The sequence below is a fragment of the Micromys minutus genome, assembly GCF_963924665.1.
Source record: "Micromys minutus genome assembly, chromosome: 33".
Lineage (NCBI taxonomy): Eukaryota > Metazoa > Chordata > Mammalia > Rodentia > Muridae > Micromys > Micromys minutus.
This window is the reverse complement of record NC_137968.1, coordinates 13,175,612-13,200,744: the sequence shown is the minus strand read 5'-3', so window position 1 is coordinate 13,200,744 and position 25,133 is coordinate 13,175,612. Positions and strand designations below refer to the sequence as shown.

Below are 25,133 nucleotides of genomic sequence, written 5' to 3'. Positions count from 1 at the left end.
TTTATGCTCATTGTAACTAGTAAGATCTTAATGCACACTATCAAACCTTAAAAAAAAGCCAAACAATGACAAAATGTATTCGTATACTTTTATGCAAAAATATTTAAAATTTGTACATTTATCTTAGTATTCTTAAAATAAAGTTCTTCAATAAAAAAAGAAAATGATGTTTTTAGCAAGTCTCTTTTGATATTAGTCAAATTGCATGTTTTTTAATTAATTTTTCTCTATTTGAATAAACCCAGATAAATTTTCTAGGAAAATGCGTTTTCTTAGGCTAAATATTTGTTATCATTATTTGAATAGATTCTATTTAAATATAAAAAAGTCAAATTAAATGTTTTCATTAATAAGGATTGTGGTAAGAAAGAGTATTCTTCATAGCTATAAAGACCATAAGCCTGTTCATAAAACACCCGTTTCTTCACACTGTACATTTCGTCATATAAGTTCTATGTTCATATTACGTATTCTAACAGTTCTGTATATAGTCAATATATTCAGATAACATCAGTTCAACACAGATTTTTTAAAATTTAATTTGAAAATGCAGATTTTTTTATAACCCCTTCCTCACCATATTATTTATCCTCTTGAATTGATGAAAATCAAGTCACTTACAAGGCTCTAATAATCAATATGCTCACAAATGGAATGGAACTTACAACGTCATCGTGAATGACTATGCTACAACTATTACATGGCATTTGGTTTGAGCCCAATAATCCCTGAAGCAGAAGGATGTACAGAGTTAAGGACAGTGTAACTAAGCTATTTTTTTTGCATAAAAAGAGAAAAGAATTTTAAAATGAAGAATGAATATCGTGTCTGACATGATCATTCCTCTTGTTATTACATGTTCTTCTAAACACTTATTTTTTTAACTAGTTACATTTGTAGAATTAATAACCTCATCAAAACTTTTGGCTGAATACAATACTGGTTCAGACATGTTTATGATTCTCTGCATTTACTTTACAAAAATATCTATGTGACATATACTTTTTACGTGCATTAGTTAAGAAAATTTTACAATATAATAGATAACTTGTGCTATCTACAAGTCCAGGTCTGTAGCATCTAAGACAGCTTTTGGATTTGTTCTTATGATGTCTAAACTAGACAGTTATGTCTAACTATGTTTGTTACTAACATAGGTTACTATAACTCAAGCAGAATAGCAACCAGTACAATTTCTACTTTGGGGCTGGGCGAGATTAGTCACTCTGAAGATTATTTGTAGCTCAAATGTAATAATAACTTGAATTATATTGTCAGCACCTATTATAAGAATCATAAGAATGATACATATAATCTTAGCACAGGGGAGGTGAAAGTAAGAATGTCCTCAGGGGCAGTGAACTAGGAAGTCTATCCAAACTAGTGAGTGCCAGACTTTTACAGGGAGCCTCCTCAAAAATAAGATGAAAAATCCATGGAGAGGCATCTGATGATGTTAACCTCTGGCTTTTATATTCATACACATATGTAGACATTTGCATATTCACACACCAAGACACATGCACACATGCACACACACACACACACACACACACAAGCATTCATATGCATGTATGCACATACACAGAGAGGCAATATGTATTCAAAAGAAAGAACTAAAATTCCATATGGTCACTGGTCATAGAAAGCTATCATCTCTTGTTCAATCAGATGCTAATGAACATTGGCTTCTGTAAAAGTAATTATTTGGACAAACTTAGAAAGTAGCAGATATTTATGAGAACACTACACAACATGAGATAAAATCATCCCAAATTTCTTCTTTCTATTATTCTTTAATCTCTGTTTTTTTTTTAAAGTCCAGTCATTATTCAAGTTGGTCCTCCCTCTGACAGGTACTCATTGCATTCCTCTTTCCTTGTCCCCAAGAGGATATACCCACAAGCCCCCCTACACACTGCCTCAAAAGTCTCTCAAGGGTTAAGCACATTTCCTCTCATTGGGTATAGACCAGGAAGTCCTCTGCTGTGTGTCAGGAGCCTTACGTCCTCTGATATATGTTGTCTGGCTGGTGGCTCAGTGCCTGAGAGATTTTGAGTGTCCAAGTTAGTTGAGACTGTTGATCTTTTACTTGTTTGGTTAGGCTTACACATAGATATTTTATAATATTTGTGATGATTGTGAAGGGTGCTATTTTCATCATTTCTTTCTTGGCCTACTTATCATACAAATTCACTTTTAAGCACTCAAAAAAAATTTTAAAAAGTCCGGTTAGCATGAGAAAATGAACTATTTAGGACCATCTTAATATACTCTAAATCAAGAATGGATTATTTTCCTTAGAAAATAAAAAAAAATGTTTAAGTAACTATTTAAGTAATTTAAATCTACAGGTTATTCCAGGATTATTTTTATCAATTTTGAGAAGCAAGTGAACATGTCTCTTTCTCATTAAGTGGTTATGTAATTTCCTACATAACAGGGTACTTTAAATAATAATAAACTATTATTTAATAATAAAAATACTACTGTACATGAAAGATCCCAGGGTCCAAACTAAATATTTCAACATACCTGTAAATAAACAAATACAAATCTATACATATCATGTTGATGGCTATTAAGTATTTGTATATTAACCTTTATTTTCCATATTATAGAGAGATAAATTAGAAGAAAACTGCTTTTTAGCCACATTCTATTACAGTCAAGTTCATAGTAGGGAATCTTCATTCCAAATCTTTATTTAACAATGAATTTTCATGAAAAAAAATCCAGGAAGTGATGAAAAAACATGCAAAATGAATCAAACCAAAATAAATATATTCTGCAAATTCAATTGGAATATTCTACTTTCTTATTAATTGTATTTCATGGGACTTGTTTAACACTATAAATGTTCAAACTTCATGTGACAACACATTATCTTAAATGTACAAATTAATTTCAATTTACTTTATTGCTCAGTTTTAAGATGGTATTCCTTTTTTGCATAATTTCATGCAAAAATCATATGTAAAATTTAGGAAAACTTTCCATTAAATTTGTGTTCAAATACTTGAGGTTATGACCATGACCCGTAGTAATAGATATCACTAATGTGGTATAGACCACTCAGTAAGTAGTTTACTGGGTACTTATTTTTATTTTAATACTAGCTTATTAGTGTTTTTAAAGCATGTGAAACGAAACATTTTCTAACTTTCATTACAATTAAGTCTTCCACTGTATGTATCATGTACAATTAGTTTCGTCTGACTTTCCTTTAAGTTAGGTTGCTTCCCTGTTTTGACAATTGTGCAATGCTTCAGTGAACACGAGAATAGAGATATCTTTATAAGTCTGTAATTTAAATTTTCAGTACTTATTATGAGAATTAGATTGTAGGATCATAGAGTAGTAGTTCTATCTTTAACATTTTATTTCAATTGTATTGGATATTCTGTGTATTTACATTTCAAATGTTATACCCTCCGATCCCACTCCCCTCTGTCCTCTCCCTCAACTTGCTTCCATGAAGGTGCTCCCTCTCCCAATCATTCTCTCCACCTCAGTGCCTTGGCTGATGATGGTGTTGTTCTTTCCATGAGGTTGCAAACCCTTCAGCTCTTTCAGTCCTTGCTTTAGCTCTCTTTGGGGTCCCCATGTTCAGTCTGATGATTACCTGCAAGCATCCTCATCTGTATCTATATGATTCTGGGAGAGCCTCTGAGGAGACATCTATGTCTGGTTCCTGCCAATAAACACTTCTTGGTGTAAGCAATAGTGCTTGGGTTTGGTGGCTGTATATGGGGTGGTTCTCCAGGTGAGTCAGTCTCTGGGTCTCTGTAAATCTTTTATTCGATACCTGCTCCTCTATTTGTTCCTGTATTTCCTCCCCTGTTTTGTTCTCCCTTCTAAAAGCGACTGAGGCATTCACATTCTGATCTTCCTTCTTTTTGAGTTTCATAAGATCTGTGGATGGTTTCTTGGGTATTCTGAGCTCTTTTTTTGTGGGGGGAGGGATAGTATCCTCCTATAAGTGAGTACATACCATGAGTGTTCTTTTGTGACTGGGTTACCTCACTCAGGATGACAGCTTCAAGTTCCAATCATTTGCCTAAGAATTTCATGAACTCATTGTTTTCAATAGCTGAGTAGTACTCTAATGTTTATATGTACCACAATTTCTGTATCCATTCCTCTGTTGAGGGATATATTGGTTCTTTCCATCTTCTGGCTATTATAAATAAGGCTGCTATGAACAAACAATTAAACTTTAAAAATACATTCATCATTTTTAAATTGTACCACCATATTCATGCCAACAGCATAAAATATCTACCATCTTGAATATTGTTAATACTTATATTTCTTATCTTCAACTGTGTCAAACAATATATGCATTTGTTTTAATGCATGTGCATGTGTGTGTGTGTGTGTGTGTGTGTGTGTGTATGTGTGTGTGTGTGTGTGTGTGTGCTAATATAGAGGTCCCAGCCCATATTTCTGCAGATGAGAAAAAGTACAGGCTGGACTGGTGTACTAGTTGACTTTGTGTCAACTTGACACAAGCTGGAGTTATCACAGAGGAAGGAGCCTCAACTGAGGAAATGCCTCCATGAGATCCAGCTGTTAGGCATTTTCTCAACTAGTGATCAAGGGGGAGGGCCCAGCCCAGGGAGGGTGGAGCCATCCCTGGCCCAGTCCATTGTGGGTGGAGCTATCCCTGGGCTGGTAGACCTGGGTTCTATAAGAAAGCAGGTTGAGCAAGCCAGGGGAAGCAAGCCAGTAAGTGACATCCCTCCATGGCCTCTGCATCAGCTCCTGCTTCCTGACCTGCTTGGATTCCAGTCCTGACTTCCTCTGGTGATGAACAGTGATATAGAAGTATAAGCTGAGTAAACGCATTCCTCCCCAAATTGAGTCTTGGTCATGATGTTTGTGCAGGAATAGAAACCCTGACTAAGACAGCTGGGGTGTGTGGTCCTCTAAGTCTTGAGCACCCAGCAGACTCTGCTGGGAATTTTTGAAAATTTGAGGACAGGACCTGAGGACCTGAAGGTTTGAGATGAATGGGTTAGGAGATGAAGCCTATCTCCATGGTGGTCTTTGAGGCAGAAGACAGGACTTCCTTGAGCAAACTCTTTATTCACAGTGGAAAAGGATTCATGGGAATTGCTCATGGTGGATTAGTGTTGCGTGTTATAATTAAATAATAATTCATGCTATTGTCACTGAGGCACTGGTCAGGAGTCTCAATCTGTTCCCAGCATGGCACATAGCCCACTTATTTTCCCTGGCCAAGGCCTCTCCAGAGCTTCGCCTTCCCTCTTCCTCTCTAACCCAGAGGTCCTGCCTCCTCCTTGTCTAAGGATTGGCTCCTGTCATCTTTAGTATTTAATCAGTTTGGGGGAAATCTCGTTACATCTTACCATTTCTGTTCAATTAGAAAGAAAACGTTTTTGCAAATATAAACTGAGTACCACTATTATCATTTTTGGAATTTATAAAGTGTAAGATACACCATCATTTTTGTCAATTAAATAAAGCACTCTGTTATGTAGCCTAATTTTAAAAGGCTATAACCCCATATCTGTTATGTCCTGATTTAGCTTGTATCCTATCTGAAAAACATCGTCTCAAATATATTCTCTCAATGCTAAAGCCTGGGTTGTCTTCAGTCATGCCAGATTTCTGAGAGACATAAAATTTTCCTGAAAAGATAGGAAGCCTAACATAGCTTTCAGAACTGAGACAAATTGTAGATACAGCTGCCTACCTATACAGTCCCCTGTAACTCAACAAAATGGAGCATCAATGTGGCTGTTTGGCTCAAGATCATTGACAAACCTTTGTAATGCAGAATTATAAAGAACTGACTACCCTCTCTTGGCAAGGATCATCAGTCAACTCTTCCAAATATGGATTGTCTGCAGATGGATAGGCAATTTCTGTCCAGTGGCTACCTTGATACGAAGAAAGAGATGCTCAGTTTCTTTTTAGAATCCAAGAATGGGGTGCTGTCAGGAGCAGACATATCTCAACAGCAAATGATTACATAACATTAAATATCACATTCAATGGGATTCTGAGGTTTCTGAAAAGTATCTATGCAAAGTAATCTGGACCATTGTTTCTTAACTACTATCAGCTATTTCTATTTCAAATATCTTGAAAACACCCCAACAATTTACCTGAAGCCATGAGTTTGCTATCTGGCCCTTAACTCCTATTCTTAATCATCTAAAAATCAGTTTGTAATGACAGTTAGAACAGGATGTGGTCTAAGCTTTGTATTCATAAAATTTTTGTATCGATAGAAGAAATTTATACTAATAAAAACTTCAATTCTGTATCAAAATAAATTCTGTACCAGTGTAATAAATTATAACTTCAACTTAGTAAAAATTATGAAGATGTTTACCAAACGAGATTGTGGCTATTCAGTCAATTTTCGGAATATCTTTTCTGTTAAATCTTGACGATTTCTAAATTCCCAGAAAGACAACCTTAGAATAAGCACTTCCAGACCCCCAAGCCCAGGGAACCGGAACAATGACTCTTCAAAATTTCTTCCTGCTGAATATAGGCCTTTAGATATCTTGAAGAGGGTAGGGGGAGGTAGGGAAAATTTGGGAGTTGGTTAAGCCATAAGAAGGCCACACAAACAATTATTAGTCTCTGTTGTCTGCATTCTGACTGCATCTAGGATACCAGGAGTTCAAGCAGGTCAGCTCAGCACGTTTGATGATGAATCTCACTAAGCTTGCCCATTCTGCCATGTACAAATCTCAAAAACAAAACTTCAAGTATCATCCAGATAATCACATGGATTGTATTAATTTGTGTAGGGTTTACAGACTAGTCAGAATGAAATTTTGTTTTTTATGTTGAACATGAGAGAGACGGTCTTTTAGGAGCCAATTTTAATAATAACCAGTCATAAATCTTTATTTAGGCCATGTGAGGGATGGCATAAAGAATCTTTACCTTTTTCTGTTTGATTTGCTTGAATGTAGCCCTTCAGAGGGTGTGCTCGGTCAAATCTGACCCATACCACTCTGGAAAATGTACAGACTCTAATAGTGTTTTCTAAAAACACAGACAAAGCCTTTTTCCCAAATCAGCATGTCCTTTAGCCAGTAACCAGGCAAACCTTTGGCTTGACCTCTCTTCTTGAAGAGTAAAAAACAAACCACAAAGCTCAAAATCACTCCAATCTTGATAATTAAAACAATTTTAAAAGGTGAAATAAACCAAGCAAATACTATTTGAGCCTCTTCTTAAGCCTTTTCTAATTTGTCATGCAATATTAACCCCAAATTCCTGTAGCACCCAAGTTCAGAGAATATGAATATACTGCCAACTTTATTATACCATCTTTAAAGTAAACAAATCAATATCTTCCACTACTATCTGCCTATAGGATGCAGACGGTTTCTACCTGTAATGCTCTCTGACTGGAAGTTCAGAATTTCATTAATACTTGTTTTATTAGCAGACAATTATGACTGCTCTCAGCCCAGAGCCAGTGAGTGTAGCTTTTCCTGTTCTACTTCCGATCCACAGATGAAATACCCCCCGTAACTCCAGCAAAAACCATACATTAAAATTCTGTCCTATGATTACCTGCTGGTAGGAAGCAGGCATCTTTTCCTCTCTGGCTTTCTGCCTCAGAGCAGTCTGTATTTTTCCCCTGGTTATTTGTTTAGAATGGACTCGCGCTCAAGCCTCAGGACTGTACTCCAGTCTGTGCATTAAAAACTAAACCTCTAACTCTCGGGCTAAGGATCTTAAATTTCTAGTGGACTCTTGCCTAATACATTGGGGGCCACCTGTTGCATGTAATAATTAAAACATTCCACGCTATCACTGTTAGATACTGGCCTGTGGTCTCTGTCCGTTCCCAGCAAAGGACATACATAGCCCAAGGTGCATGATTTCCTCTGCCAAGGCCTCTCCATAGCTCCGAAATAGCTCTCTTGCTCCCTGTGGGTAGCCTGTGCTCTGGAACTCAGTCTTTGCCTAGGCTTTCCTAGCCAAATTCTGGCCAAATTCTGCCTCAGCGATGTTCTTTCCCTTTGGCCCACCTAAGTGGCCTCAGAATGCGAAACATCAGGCAATCTTAGTTTAGAATCAACAGATAACTCAATCTCTGGGCTCAGAATATATCATCCTAAATTTATTAACTATTTCATATTAACAATCTTCCAGTGGCGGATCCTGATGGATTTTGCCACCAGAACTCTTGGTCCCCAGCCTACATCTTGTCTGCTTTGCTCGTGCCTTCCAAAAACAAGTCCCCTCCTCCTGCCTTTCCTCTACCCGTCTCTAACCCAAAAGACCTGCCTCTTCCTCGTCCAGTGATTGGCTTCTTGTCATCTTTATTATTTAACCAATTCGGGGAAAATTCTACTACAGACTAGAAATTAAATACCTTTTGCAGGAAGGAATATCTGGGAAGGTTTTGGCTACAGTATTTTGATGGTAAGTCGCAGGTGTGCACCCACACAGCAGCTAATCTTGGTTCTTTGGATGAAAGACACACAAACATTAGTTCATTTTTATCCTGTCTTACTGGCTCTATGGCTGGACTCTTCTAAATCGTCTGAAGCTAGTGTGCCCTTACCTTTCCTAGCCCAATATCCCTAAATCTGCTCTTGGCTTAGTTCCCCAGGTACCTTTACTCCTAGCTCAACATCCCTAAATGTATTCTCAGTTTAGTTTACTGCCCAAGATGCCTCCAGGCTGTCCTTCAGTGGGATACTTTTCCTTTCATTCTACATTTGGGAAGACCTCTCCTACAGCTCTGAGACTCTTCTGTCTCTCTTCCCAAGAATCATGATTCTCTTCCCCCTCTCTTCTAGCTTGTGGGAACCTGGAAGTCCCTCCTCTTTTTGTTCTGCCCAGTCATTGGCATCTTTATTGATTTACCAAGAACCTATAGGGGACAATGACTTTCATTGTCAATGCTCCATCACTGATTAAATCAGAGCTTCAAGACCACTCCTCTTTGGGAAAGTTTATTGACTAAGCCCCCAGGACCTATCTAGATACTTCATCAGCATGGAGAACTCTGGGTTGTAAGCTATATAACCAGTCATCAGGATTTTCTTAGTGGGGTGTCATAGTTATAAGCTCTAGGCCAGGAATTTGATGACCTTACCAGTTTTTCTGTCTGGTGACATGATTCCATTTGCTCCACTAGAACCATTTAGGCTATTTTGTCCAAGAATCTAGTTTAACTTTGTTCTGTTCCTAACAGTTGAAGAGGAAGTGAATTTAAATTTAGTGGACTAAGATGTTGAACAGAGGCAATTTAAAGCTAAAAGTACATTCAGACTCATGCTCCAGGACACTAAAGAGCAACCAGATGAGACAGTATAATGGGATCTTAACCCAGACCCTCGTACCCCTATCAAATAATATTTCAAATTATTCTGAATGAAAATCCAGCAGAAGGAGGCCCTTGTTCATAGAAGAAAACTGTCAACATCAGTGTTTTTTTAGAGATGGCATGCAGAAGTGGATAAAACTATGGGTCAATGAGGGGGTGAAAGTTGGAAATATGATATGCATGTTACCTAAGTAGTGATGGAAACACCATTAGTTTTTTATTTTCCATTTCATTTTATTTCGGTCCACGTATTTCTTGCCATGCCCCCAATTTTTCTGTTTTGAAACAGATGTCTATCTTGTTCCATGGTCTGGTGAAAGTATGTAACATGGTTATATATTATAGCTTTAATGTTGCTGAACTCCATAAATAAGTAATTAAACAAACAAATAGAAGGTATGGCATGACCAGAAAACTTCAACTTCTCAAAACACAATTTCTCTGGCAGCAACTCAAAAGGTAGCTTGTAGGCAAAGAAGAAGAAATTCAGAAGAGTTAACTCCTCCCATTTAACTGGCTTCGGAACTCATGTTCTTACCTCTCGGTAAAAAATTAAGTGGGAAAAATAAAGTACAAATAAAAATGTGATTAAGGTGTGTTTCAGACACTGGTCCACAGAGCTCAGATCACATGCATAGTCACAGAGTTAAGATAATGCTATTCCCAGTAGACAGCACAATCTGCTTCCTGGACGGAGCTTTGTCCACCAACACAAAGGCCGCTCTGTGCTGGTTTAGCACAGAGAGTGGACAGACACACCACATAGCTCCAGAGAAATCCTGTGAGGTCTCCAGTCTCGTCAATAGCTCAGCGTTGTCCTCACCCCTCTGCTGGGCATGTTCAGTGATGCAGAATAAATATATGTTTCTAAACTCTGAATCCAATCTACCCAATAAGAAAACTTGGCACATATCCTTTTCTCACAGAGAGGAAAGGGAATAAATGAAATAACTCATGGCAGGACTGGAAGGAATGAAACTAGGAGTACTGAAGTGCAGCTGAAGGTAAATCACAGTTTCTGCAACAGCCCGGAAAATCAGACATGTTAGAAAAGCCCTGAATTTACTTTCTATGAACTCAATACTTCCAGTGAGTAGGGCGGGTGAAAGGATCCATATAAAAAGGGCATGTGGGTCAGATGAAAACAGACATTTCGAGGAGGAAAAAATTACAGAGGAACTAATACCGGACATGTGATGCTGTCCAGTTAGGCAATCCAACACAGAGAGAGAGAGATCCCTGAAGAGCTATAAAGAATCAGAGCTGTTTTCCACCTGAGTGGAGGCAACAGTATGTCTCTTCCAGAAGACATGAGAAAATCCTCCAGCAGATGATGGAACCAGTTTTCATTAGCTCATCTCTTGCAGAACACAATGCTTGCCAATACAAAGTTGTTCTTAACAAGGTCTATTAATGTTGTTTCCAGTGCATCCACCTGTAAGGCATCTTGTTAGCCCATTGTGGGCTGTACCATCCCAGGACTCCTGCTACTGGCTTCTACAGAAATCAGGCTGAGTAATTCATGGGAACAAGCCAGTAAGCAGCAGCACTTCAGGGCCTCTGCACCAATTCCATCCATTTACTAATTTGATTTAAGATTATATGGTTCTGCTATGCTGGGGAACAAGAATCAGTTGTAATTAACAAGATAGTAGAACTACTAAATGAAACCTTTGCTTTGCTGGGATTCTCAGTGGTGGTTGTCTATAATGTAAATTTTAGCACAGATTAAGAAGAGACCAGGACGGCTGAGGTGAAATCTTCCTGAAAGTCTTTCCTGTTAGCACACAGAAGCTGTGTACCAGAGGTAACCAAAGTTGTATTTTGCACTGGCAGTCAGACTTGGCGGCATGTCACTCAGGTGAAACTGGTTTTGTGAGAAGCTAAGAGTGAAGGTGGCTACTGAAGGCTTAGGACTGATGGTGTCTTACAGAGAAGGTGAGGCTTGGCACCTTGGAGAGACCCTAGGAGATGCTACTGGTGAAAGTTGAGCCTAGTTGTAGCAGAATGGTTCAGTGTTTTGGAGATGCCAGTGCCATGGTTTCACCACTAAGATTAGTAGTTGACCATTAAGATTGGTAAAATAATTTGTGTGTGTGTGTCTGTGTGTGTGTGTGTGTGTGTGTGTGTGTGTGTGTGTGTGTTTGTGTGGGTTTTCTGCTGCTGCTGGTGGAATTGGAGACCTGACCCAAACCCTTTGGAAGAGTCCAGGAGATCATGAATAGTTGTGAGTTTGATTTTACTTGGATTTCATTGAGACTATTCTGTCATTTTTCCCTCGTCAATTGGGAAAAAAATTGATATTTTTTTATGTAACTAGAGCCCACTGTAGAGAAATTTTGAATTTTAAGAGACTTTGGATGTTTGAAAACATATTGGCAATTTCAAAGGGATTGAAATTTTAATGTGTTTTTATTTGTAAGCAGTACGGGGGTTTTTAAGTAGCTTATGCTATTAATGTGAGAACATGAGGGGGCCAATAAGAATGGAATGGTTGTGCTTTTGGGAAAGTAATGAATTTGTGTGAAAAGCTATCAAGAAGTCAGTTGGGCAGGATATTCTAGGCCAACTTGGAACAAGCTAGAGCTACATTGAAAAGACAGAACCTCAGTTGGTGAAGATGCCTCTATAAGATATTTCCTTAATTAGTGAGTCATGGGCAAGGACTCAGTTCAGTTTTGATGGTGAAAACCATGGGCTTCTGATGCTGGTTTCTAAAAGAAGCCAGAAGAACAGGCCAATAAGGAACATGTCTTGATGGCCTAAGCATCAGCTCCAACTTCCAGGTATTGCCTTGTTTGAGTTTCGGCCCTGGCTTTCCTTCATTAATGGACTATTGTGTGGTAACAAAGGGCCAGTTAGTTCTCTCTTCCATAACTGTTTGGTCATGGTGGTTCATAGCAGTGATAGAAAGCCTACTTAAGACATTGTCCATATTGAGAACAACCAGGCTAGACACCACGTCTGACTCCACCATTTTGATAAATTAGCTGTACTGTTTGGAAAGAACATTCTCCTCCTTACTTAAAAGCATACTCAACACAAAAACAAACCCAGAAGCTGAGCCTGATGGCACATAACTATTGTTAGGGCTGAAGATAACCTTGCTCTAGTTGGAAATGCATTTTACCAAGGCCTACTGAAAGTGGCCTGCTTGACAGAACATGTTGAGGTATCAGTGACTCAGCGTGTAACCAAGGGAGTAGTTCAGGACCTTCTTCCTCTCTAAGTTTAAGTTCAGAGCAGTGACCATCCACAAAAAGCACATTCCGTAACCTTATTTTCTAATCCTATATTCTAAAAATTAATTTTCTTGCCAATACAATGCACATTGCTTGGTGCAGACAATATCATTGCACCTGGATTCAGAATGTACTCTTCTCAGTCAGACTTTACCAAGTTGATCCCAGAGTTTGTGAAACTGTTATGACTTCCTAAGACCATTTATAATTTTTTTCATAATAACTTAAGGCCAAGAGCATCTTCCAATATATGCTGTGGATGTGTGCTACAATTAGTAATCATTGAGAATCCAAACTTGGTTTGCAAAAGAATTTGAAACTGCAAAGAAGTATGCTCTAGCACTATTGCATTCAAGGATTAGAATTCCAGCCTTACTGTCAGACAGGGAACCTTCAGATTTGCATTTCTCTCCCCTTTTTTTCCAAAGCTTAACCTCCAGCCCATGCCTCAAGTGGCCAATAACCAGGTGTCTGAACTGAACTTTCTTGAACTACTTTGACTTCCCACCACGTAAATTAAAGACACTCAAGGCTGTAAGAAGGACTTTTAAGTCTTTACCTGAAGCAGAACAGTATCCACACTGTCCTGGGAGATAGGGAATGAAGAGTCAGAGCATCAACAAAAAATATTACTGATGCAACCTAAAGGCTGTTAAAGTCACTTGATAATTGACTGATGTGGTGATGACTTTCACAGGCTGTTCTCCTGTGCACTACCATGGCCAGGGTTGTTCTCCTGTCTGTTTGGTATATTTTGCTTAATTGTTGACTTAGCACACCAGTGCTGTGTGGAATATTGGCACTACCCACCTCACTTCCACAAGTCATATATGAGGCAATCCAAGCAAACACTGAATAAATAATATATGAACATAAGAAATAGACATTTATGGGTTATGGATAGTGTTTTCTGGCTGTTAGTGTTAATTGTCAACTTGTAGAATCTAAAATCACTTGGCAGATGGGCCTCTCAAAGAGAGGATTTATCATTATTTTCTTAATAAAGACAGGAAAACCCTCTACTCTCTGAGGGCCTCTTTCTGGATGGGGTCTTTGACTGAGCATGGATTCAGGACTCTGCTATCTCAAGTTTAATGTTATGTTAAAAGCTACTTCAATAGCCTGTTGCTTTGCCTCCCTTTCCATGAGATAGGGAAATATTTATACTGTGGGCCAGAATAATCACTTTCTCTTGAGGAGAATAATCACTTTTTCTTGGAGAATATTTGATCACAACAGGATGAGATCTGAGATAGATGTGACAATGCCCATCATTGCAGAAGCTTTTAATTATGAACATTTGTGTCAGCTCACAATGTTATTTCACTTATGCATATGCTGTCAGAAAAAGTTAAAGTTTATAACTGAGTTTTTAAATTTTATCAAGAACCAGAGTAATTTAAATTGCTTAGTTTTAAATGGCCCTGATTGTATCTAAAATGTTAAGTAACGTTTTTAAAAAGGGGACAGTAGCACTTTTTAAAAGAGAGCATATTGGAATTTAAATAATTCAATGAATATGCTAATAAAAAAGGAATTAATGAAGCAAAGGTAGATCTCAAAATTATGCAATTAGGAAGATAAGGAAGTGACAAAAGATGGCTTAAGATATATAGAAAATGTAGCATCTAATTTATGTCAACTTCAGTTTCTAGAGGGGTAAATAAGGCAAAATGAAGAGATGACTAATTTACCATGTTAAATGAAAGTCACAAATATATAAAAAGATATTTTATTACAAACAGGATGTTTAAGTGCCTATATACCACATTTTGAAAAGGGAAACATCAGATCTCAGTACCCTCAGGTGTCAGAAGCAGGCAGAACTCTGAATTGGGAACAGCCTGGTCAACTTAATGAGTTGCAAGCCATCTGGGACTCTATCACTGCAAAAACCACTTGTCAATATATATATATATATATATATATATATATATATATATATATATATATATATATATATACAATATGCATACATACATAATATACATATACATATATGTATACATATATGCATACACATACATACACATATACATATACATATGCACATGTATATATACCAGCTCATGAGGCTTTGTGGGTTATATATATACAATAAAAATTCAAAGATAATGTTCTGGTATATTCTCTTTAGAGAACTGCACAGCTGACTGGAAATCTTCCAAACCAAAGTTCATAGACTCAATAAAATAGTCAAAGCAAGCAAATTGCAAATTGTTGTATCACATACATTTTATGATATTCCTCTTTCTTTTAGATTCTCTTTTACTGACTGTAGTTTCATCCTGAGCGTAACAGAGTAATTTCTTTGTGTTAACTCTTGACCAGAGTAGTGTTAGTGTGTAAATTAGAGTCATTGTCTGTTCTACGGTGTCTGTGAGCTATTTCACTGACTGATATAATGTGATCTGCTTGTTTACCATAACCTGGAACCATTCAGGGTACAAAGCTACAGGGGGACTCTAAATTTAATGCTATTGAATTGTGTATAGCAACTAGGGCCAAAGACAACTGTAGTTCAACACATCGAACATAAAAAGCTGAGAGGGCAAGCCAGAGAGAAACATATTTTAAAATCCTGGACCTTTCTTTATCTAGCAGTTTATACAGGAAATCAGATTCAGTGATGTTAAGCTTTGAACACTGTCTAATCTTTCCTCAGGAAAAGGCAATAATGCAGATGAAGTTTTATATGGTCTTAAATTAAGAAGTACCTTAGCATTAGTCAATTCCTCAAAGTCTTGTAGATGTGATGGGTAAAGTAGCATTGAAATGTTTGAGAAATATACTTTAGTAACTTTGAATGACGTACTTCCTCTTGTGAAGCAACAACATCTCCTAAACTTACCCGAACAGCACCACCATCAGGGGACCAAAATTTAATGTCTGAGCCTATAGCAAATCTCATCATTGGAACTACTCCTTTTGACAGGCCAGGTAACAATGGATGAACAAACTGACCAGGTGACCTGCCCCACACTAAAGGTCATGAGCCCTGGAGAAGAGAGGAAGTCTGCTGTGGAGTTATTATTGTTAGCATTCAGCATAAAAATTTCAACAGAAAAAGATATACTAGATCAACAAAGAAAAGGGAAAGGCTAAAATATCAAGTATGGCAGTAGGAAAAAAACAAAGCTTATTCATTGGAACCACCTGACACTTGAATTTACAAAGATAAGTTCAGGGGCTAATTTCACTAAATATCACTAGATTAATAACAAGAGGGAGGAGCAGATAGCTCCATAAATATGTGTCTGAGGACAGCCTTGGGAGGAGAGGAAGGGCTGATGCTGGGTTATAAGGCGACTCAAAAAATAAATTTAATTTTAAAACAGAGATATGAGATATAAAAGAAAGCAAATTTGGCAGAAGTATTCAACATCATCTAAAATAAAACTTTTCCACTCCCAGGAACCTCTACCTTGGAACTGATTGGGCAGAGAGTTTAATTACTTCCACAGGGTCCACTGGGGTTTCCTCTGTGGTGTAATCAGGAGACTAACCTTTCCTTTACTCAGGCATTATCCTAATTACATTGACTACCTAAAAAAAGGGACCTGATTTCTGAGGACTGATTATTCTACCAAATACTTCCTTCATGGTTTCTCGCAAAGGCTGTTTCCAAACTTGTCAAGTTGGCAGGAAATATCATAACACCTCCAAGTTTTATACAACGTGAATATCCCAAAAAGATTTTTTATTGAATTGTACAATGGAACTGATGAATATAAAGCTAATCTGCATTAGCAAACCTGATCCGTAAGTTTGAGATATTTAACTATCGGACTAAAATTCTAATTTCAGTTCTTTGTCTACCCGAGCAAGACTTGAAAAACACAAACTGTATTTTGGAATGGATATAGTAACAATGTATAAAGTGTTTTTGTGAAAATGAAGTCCAAATTAGCTGCTATGTTCTAATGTGTCTCTCAAATTATATTTCTTCAGTTTGGGGTATACATTTTACTATGTTTGAAGGATTCTCCTAGTAAAGACAAAATTATCTTGTAACACAAAATATACTCATTGAGATCCAAATTTGGCTCTAACACTTTTAAGCTTTACTAGTTATGGGAAATGGCACACTCTTATTTTTCCTCTGTTAACTTTATTTAAAAAAATATGGAGAAATGTGTGGAAAACCACTCTCCCCCACATGTACTTTTTATAAAGCTATCCCAAAGTGGATTTGCATTAATCATGCTAAAATCAAACTGAGTGGTCTATAAATAGAAATCATGCCACTTTTATTAAAAATGAAATACAGAAGTTAGTTTAAAAGATAGCAAATGAAAAGTGGGTGGTAACGTGGTTACTGAGCTTTGGCTACTTTGCTGAGATCTACTGTCACACTGTAAATATTCAAAGATAGTCTCATTTTTAATTTTTGGCTATTGATTAGATTTTTAGTTTTCCTTGCATAATTCAACATGCTTAAGCTGTTTGTTTTTATTTATCACTAGGTAATCCAGATAAACTTTGAAGAGTTTGACTTGGAGATTGGCTATGACACCTTGACGATTGGTGATGGAGGGGAAGTTGGAGACCCCAGAACTGTGCTTCAGGTGTAAGTAGTCAGACTTTCCTAGTTGTCACAGTGTATCAAGAATTGGAGAATTTGATACACAAATCATCTTTTAGTAGCATGTTACACTATACCTTAAATAGCACAGAATGACTACAATCATAAAACTGCTATCATTTCTCTCTTTTGTCGAAAATAGATTAATCTCTCATACAATAGATCCTGATTAGAGTTCCCTCTCCTACTCCTTCCGGTACCCACCTGTCCCTTTCCTCTGGATCCATCCCTTTTCTGTCTCTCACTAGGAACGAACAAACTTCTAAGAGATAATAACCAAATGTGTCAAAAGAAAGAATGAATAAGATAGAGCAAAAAGATCACATCAAGGCTATGTAAACCACCGGAAGTAAAAGAGCCCCAAGTGTAGGCCGAAGAAACAGAGATGCAGTCATTCACCAAGTCAAGAGAGCCAGAGAGGAACTAACGAGCTAGGTTGTGACGGGAACCATGCTTTCAGTTTCAGCGCTGAAGAGGCAGAGGCAGGCAGACTTCTGAGTTTGCAGACAGCCCGGATCTAGAGATAGAGTCCAAAAGAGCGAGGTCTACACAGAAAAACCCTTATTTCAAAAACAAAAGCAAACAAAATAAAAGTAAACAAATATACACACAAAACACAAATAAACGAACAAACAAACATAAAATGCTGAACCTCATACAGACCAGTGTAAGTTCTGTGCTTGAAGCCTCAGCCCCGAGGATCGTTGTTTCAGAGAGCCTTGTTCTCCTGGTAACGTTTTTAACAACAGAGAAAGGGATGGCAGGTATAGGAGGAAAATCTTTTCAAGTGTAGGGAAAATCCTGTTTCTTACACTATTGGAGGTCATACTTATATCCAGTGTTAATTATCTGGCCCCCGATGAGTGCTTCCCAGGAGCAGCTGAAGGGAGACCACTACATCAGGGTCATTAAAGGAAAGGTCCAGACTCACAACTAATTATCAGTAAAGAGAGGCTAAGGACGGCTGGGTGACAGAAGTCTGGATATAGAATAAAAACTGTGGGTTGTGCTCCTATGTCCCCATTAAGTAATAAGGTGGAGGAAGGTGTTATGCAAGAAAAACAAGAAGACTTTGACTATTTCCATGTTGGGTTTTGTTTTGCATGTACTTTATGCTCATGGTAACTATTAGGTTTTCAATGCATACTGTCAAGCCCTTGAAAAAATCAAGTACTGACTAAAAAAATATATTCACATAGTTTTATATAAAAATTATTTTAATATCTGAAAAAAACAGTACTGACAAAAATGTATAATTTTGAGCAAAAAATGTTTAAAATCTGTACGTTTATCTTTATTTTGTAAAATAAAGTCGTTTAAAAAAAAAAAAAGAAAAGCCGGGCTTTTTATTGTACTATATTCAGAAGAGCAAAATGAATATTTTACAGGCTCTCTGGTCTCACAATCCAGTTCTCTACTGTCTTTAGTTTGGGCTTCAGCTCTTCCTGTGTTTTCCTTATTCTGAGAAATAGCATCAATATTTAAACACTTTATATGAAACCGTACTTTGTTCTGTCTTCTTCCATCTTGCCATCAGTAAACATTCCTCTTATAATTAAAATTATGCTTCTAAAGGAAATGTAATTCATTTCCTCCATTAAAATGGACATTAGCATAACTTTGTGAGTGACCACATTCAAGTCATCTAAGAGAAGCTAGACAATTGGCTAATAGACTTTACATTAGAAAGACTGTTTCAACTCAAAAGCACTTTGACTAGGGAACTTACTCCTTTTTAAAAATTACTAATTAAATATCATCAGATCATATTTTCAGGATTCTCCTTCATATGCATTGCTACCTCTCAAGCTCATGCTTCTTTTTCTTTAATTTTGTTGTTACATATATGTATAAATATATAAATACATAAATGCAGCTGACTGAGTATGGTATGTGGCAGTTGTATTGTATGACATCAGGGCAGACCACTTAGATGATAAATTGGGGGTTGGTTATCCCTGTGGGACACTCACTCATTCACTCTCAGCATTCCTATATGCCTGCAGTTCTTTTAGGGGGAGATGGGGACCCATGAGATTTACTCCTCTCATGATAAGGTGTGTATTAGTTTTGTCATTGTTTAGATACTAAATAGACAGACATATTGTTAGGGTGTGGTGAGTGTTGGTTCCCTGCTATTTTTAGGATATATAAACTCACAGCAGACTTAGTGGTCTTCTTGTCTGGTACTCATTGTCTTTTCTTCCTTTTCATGACCTTCCCTGAGACTTTGAGGCAGAAGTTTGGTTGTAGATTTGGTTAAGCACTCCATGATCATTTGTTCTCTGCATTTGGATGCATAAGTGAAGCTTATTGAAGAGTGACAAGAACTACACTTATGTGCATATAAGAACAATGATTTACAATGCAATTAGAGATTATGCTGGTTTATAAAAGTTATATGCACAGGTCTTTCTTTAGTTGCATAACCTCTCTAGACAGATGTTGACTAGAGTTCTAATACCATGCACTTTTTTCCTGTTGAGTGGAGTGTAAATCCAGTTAGGCAGCTGTTGGCCACTACCAAGAGAGGCTTCACAGCTGGATATGACTACTGATTGCTTCCATCTTTTAGGAGCATGTGTAGTACCTACTTCTGGTACAAGGAAACTTGGTTCTCAATAAAGAGGCTTTAAAGTCACATCCATTTCTAATTCCCCAATTCTTATGTTCACAGTGCACAGTGTCTTCAGCATCAGGAACCAGCCATTAACCTCTGGAATGTAAACATGGACAAAAGTAGTATTCTAATTTTTTTTTAATTCCCTGGCCAATGACTCTAAAACAGCATTCTTCACACCAAGTTCTAAAGTGTCCTTATAAAATCTATGGATTTTGGTGGAGGATTGTCAGCCAAATTAGCATAATGTCCCTTCATGTATATATATATATATATATACATAGATACATATACGTGCACTTGCAATGAAATCCACACATATGAATTCAAACATTATATACATATATACATGCCTTTAAACAAATGTACAGTAACACCTAAGTATATGTACATAAACACCTCTCTCTATACATGTATTTATACACTTAGACATTTATAAATACATTCATATAAAGATAAACATACAAAAGTGCATGAACACATGGACATGGATACTATGTATATATATGTATATATATATATAGTACATATATACATATATGTACCCTATTTCTACAGACCTCTAAGTCCATGGCCACATACACAATTGAGGATGGACAGGCACCTACACAATACACACATACACATATGCACTGAAACACACAATCACCTGCATTCACAAATTAGCCAAGTTTGACTCATCTAATATTAACACATCAAAACAAAAAACACAAGAAAAGAAGGGAATTGAAAAAAAGAAAGATAAATGGACAGATAAAACAAATGAAAGCTACCTCAGCCATTGTCTTTGGTGTCCAAAAATTGGATTAATGTGATATAAGTCACTTTACTAGAATGACAAATATACAATTTTGGTTCTCACAATTACTTTAGTTTAAACAGGAGAATACTCTCTATGCAATTTTGATTCTTTAAAATACATATAAAATTTATAGAATAGTCACTTTTTATAGAGTTTTGTTCTTTATTTTTGTGTTCATCTATTGTAAAAATAAGGCTGGTGTTTTAAATGGAAAAATTGCATTTTTATTTACTATTATGTGCTTTGTGTGTGTGTTCACTTATTGCCTACAATTAAAAAATGATTTAGTTGCTATTTTCTCTCAGGAATAACTGTACCATAGTAGACACTACAAAAGAAAAAAAAGAAAGAAATTTGGGGAAATTATGGAATAAGTATTCAAATAAAATATATTTGTTCTCACAAGTATAAACAATCAATAGGCAAAGGGCACAATACGTGTGCACACATTTGTTCACTAAATTTAATAACAACGATCATTATACTTAAAGATTATAGTTTGAAACACCCAGTAAATTAAAACAAACCCCATGGGCAATGATGATATCAAACCCATAATTATTGATTTCTCATCTACATGAGTCAACTATACATTATCCATTCTGGATATTGATCCTTTATAAAATGCAACTGTCGTAGGCCATTTCTGGATTCTTGGAAGCATTTTTATAAAAAGCAATAGTTACATGTTTATATGACACATAGAAAATGGTTGGAAGATAGAATGGCTACTGTTCCCTAATGGATGTAACAAAAACACTTTGAGTGAATACAGAGATCAGGCATTGAGCCTAATAGGTATTTAATAGACTCAGCCTTTATTTCATTTTCTATCTCATAATTTAAGGAAGATTTCCGAGTGCATTTAGCTAGGGCTTTTATGCTTTTCATTCTATATAACGAGACTAACCAGGAGGTTTAAAGCACAGCACAAATGCACACCGAGTCTACTGTGTTTATAAATAAATATATATTGGGATCATTTAGTCACAATGAATTCAAAATTGTGCATTAAAATATGTGCAGAACCATTTGCAAGCCTTATATGTATGACCTACGGCTCCTGATTCCACCTCCTAATAATCTTTGGTGTCAAGGTTAGAAGTTGCATACAGGTTCTCAAAACAGCAAGAAGTACTGGAATTTAAAAACAAGTCTTTAGGGGAAAAAGTAGCTACTGAAGTTGCATGGAAAGGACAGTTTTAAGGGAGATATCCCCTGATCACAAAATACAATTAAGAACAAAGTCCCTTACAAGAACAGTGAATCCTTTTTGCAGAAATGGAAGAAAGATGAATCAGTTTTTCTATTAAATACAGATTAAAGCAGACTGTGATGTGCCTCACCGGAAATTCACTAAGCAACTAAGCAGACTTCACTGAAGAAAAACAACCCTCACTCCTTCATAAAGGCAGACAGATATAATCCATCAAACATGGGTTACTTGTCCTGATCCAGATGAAAAATGCAATTCCCCCTCTTCTGCAACAAGCTGGAAGTAAAATCCTGTCTGACTATTGCTGGCATAGGAACTGAAAGATATATGTCTTCCTCCGAGTTCCTATATCAGAGGGTTGGCTCCCAGGCAAAAGACACGGTTGCCATGAAAATTTTTTCAAGTTAGTGAACTTTAAAAATAGCAAAACAAAACAAATCAAAAAAAACCAAAAAAAAAAAAAAAAAAAAAAAAAAACCCTTTCTTTAATGGAAGAGAAACATAGGAGTAATAGTTTCCAATATTTTTTGTTGTTGTTGTGATTTGGTTTTGTTTCATTTTATTTGTTTTTTAAAATTTTTGAGGGAGAATTTGCAAGGACAGAAAGTAGATAGGAATGAATAGAAAAATGAATGGAATTGGGTTGCATGAAGTGAAATTCACAAAGAATCAACAGAAAATACACACACACACACACACACACACACACACACACACACACACATAGAGAGAGAGAGAGAGAACACAAAACAAACCATATACATTTCTTTTTTTTTCGAACAACTTTATTTTAAAAAACAAAGGTAAATGTACAAATTTATACATTTCTTTTTTAAAACAACTTTATTTTACATAAGAAAGATAAATGTACATATTAATAAAATAAAATAAAAATTTTCCCAAAGACATATTGTACCAAAATCTTTATCTTTGTTTTTGTTTTTGTTTACAACTTTGTTTTATTTTATTTTGTTTTATTTTGAACAACTTAATTTTAAAAAACAAAGATAAATGAGCAAATTTTAAGCAGTTTTGCATAAAAGTATATGAATACATTTTTTGTCAGTGCTTGGCTTTTTTTTTTTTCAAAGGTTTCATAGTGTGCATTAAAGCCTTACAGTTACAATGAGCAAAAAGTACACGTAAAACAGGATGTAACCCGGAATTAGTCAAAGTTTTCTTGGTGTGTAAGGATTGAGCATAATGGTTTCTTCTTTTCTTCTTCTTCTTTTTTTCTTGAACCTCACACAGTCTGTGAGTTGCTTCTGGGGTGTTCAGAGCTTTCTGGGGTTAGTATCCCATTATCAGTGACTGCATATTATGTATGTCCTTTTGTGACTGGGTTATCTCACTCAGGATGATATTCTCTAGATGCAGCCATTTTCTTAAGAATTTGGTTAAGTCATTGTTTCTGATAGCTGAGTAGTACTCCATTGTGTAAATGCACCACAATTTTTGTATCCATTCATCTTCTGAAGGACATCTGGGTTTTTTCCAGCTTCTGGCTATTATAAATAGAGCTGCTATGAACATTGTGGTGCATATATCTTTGTTGTGTATTAAAGTGTCTCTGGGGTATATGCCCAGAAGTGGAATAGCTGGGTCTTCAGGTAGTACTATGTCCAATTTTCTGAGCAATAGCTAGACTGATTTCCAGAGTGGTTGTATCAGTTTACAACCAAACCAACAGTGGAGAAGTGTTCCTCTTTCTCCACATCCTCGCCAGCATCTGTTGTCATCTGAGTTTTGGATCTTGACCAATCTGACTGGTGTGAGGTGGAATCTCAGGTTTGTTTGGATTTGCATTTCCCTGATGGCTAAAGATATTGAGCACTTCTTGAGATGTATCTCAGCCATTTGATATTCCTCAATTGAGAACGTTTTGTCCAATTTTCTAAATCTAATGTGACAAACGTATGGGGTTTTGATATTTATACTTCCATTTATATGGGTTTCATTATTTTGGGAATGTTTACTCTTCAACCAATGGTGAACAGGAAATCAGAAAATACAAGGTCGGTAGGAGAGTAAGTAGCAGGGGATTAATTTACCATGTGTATTTTACAGGCACTAACAGCATAATTCATAACAGACAAACATACAAAACAGTACAATATTTAAAAAAATTTTGAATATTTACTAGGATATAAAAGGCTGGCATGCTGAATACAGTGTAATAAATGTACATTGCATATGCATAGGTAATGCACAGATTTCAAACTGAGTCAAATTGCTTTCGATTTTGAATCTGTGCTTGAATTCTCATTTTTTTGGTAAACATTTATATATTCCCCACCATTGCTCAAGACACCATAACCAGTGTTTCATCAAAATTCTTTTGCCACATTGGAAATTCATTATCAAGACACAATTCAAAAATATTTCTTGTTACGCAAGAGTATTCCTGATGATAGACTAACTTGGAGGCTGCTAATTTGCTAACCACAAATTGGCAGAAATATATTGTAACAATTGTGCTTTTATTATTTTGTACAGTATTCAAATATTTTCTAGGAAAGTTTGTGAAATGGTAAAGACTAAAATAATAAACATTTAGTACTAACATTTGTATATATTTATATACAAAATAATAAGAAAGAAGTATCTGAATAGATGACGTTTTATATTACAAAAAATTCCTAATTCTTTGACAAGCAGAAAGTACAGCCAATGCTATATTTCTCCGGGACTCCACAACAGTGTTCCTCTTAAGCATAGTGCCCATAATTATATCATAGTATTTTATTGAGTTTCATTGTATTTAATTAGAAAATCGATCTAGATACAGGCCTTGCTGGTGTGACTGTATTTAAAATGCTGTATTTAAAACCCAAGCATTATTGCTGATGCTAAGAAGTGTTCACTGGCAGAAACCAAGCATGAATGTCTCCTCAGAGGCTCTCCCAGAGTCATACAGATACAACTGAACATGCTTGCCCTAGACATCAGACTGAAAACAGGGATCCCAATGAAAGAGCAAGAGAAAGGACTGCAGGAGCTGAATCACTTGCATCCTCATGGGAATAAACAACATCATCATTAGCCAAGGCACTGAGGTGGAGAGGGTGACTGGGAAAGGGAGCATCTTCATGGAAGCAAGTTGAGGAGGAGGAAGGAAGAGAATGGGAAGGGGAAGAGTATAACGTTTGAAATGTAAATACAGAGAATATCCAAGAAAATAAAAAAAAAGGAGAAAGAGAATGAGGAGGAGGAGGAGAAAGAGAAGGAAGGAGGAAAAGGAAGAGGAAGAGGAGAAGGAAAGGAAGAAGAAGAAGAAGAGGAGGAGGAGGAGGAGGAGGAGGAGGAGGAGGAGGAGGAGGAGGAGGAG

General features: G+C 36.5%; 1 protein-coding gene across 3 annotated transcripts in view; it reads left to right on the top strand.

The window, feature by feature from the left end:
* CSMD3 (CUB and Sushi multiple domains 3) overlaps positions 1 to 25,133 on the top strand; it is a gene marked incomplete at both ends in the record, with an annotated part of 1,162,760 nt that overhangs the window by 603,256 nt on the left and 534,371 nt on the right. For all 3 annotated transcript variants that reach the window (XM_080909303.1, XM_080909302.1, XM_080909301.1), the window contains one exon: positions 17,049 to 17,152. In XM_080909303.1, the coding sequence (XP_080765429.1) occupies positions 17,049 to 17,152 (104 nt within the window). The remainder of the gene's footprint in view (positions 1 to 17,048; positions 17,153 to 25,133) is intronic.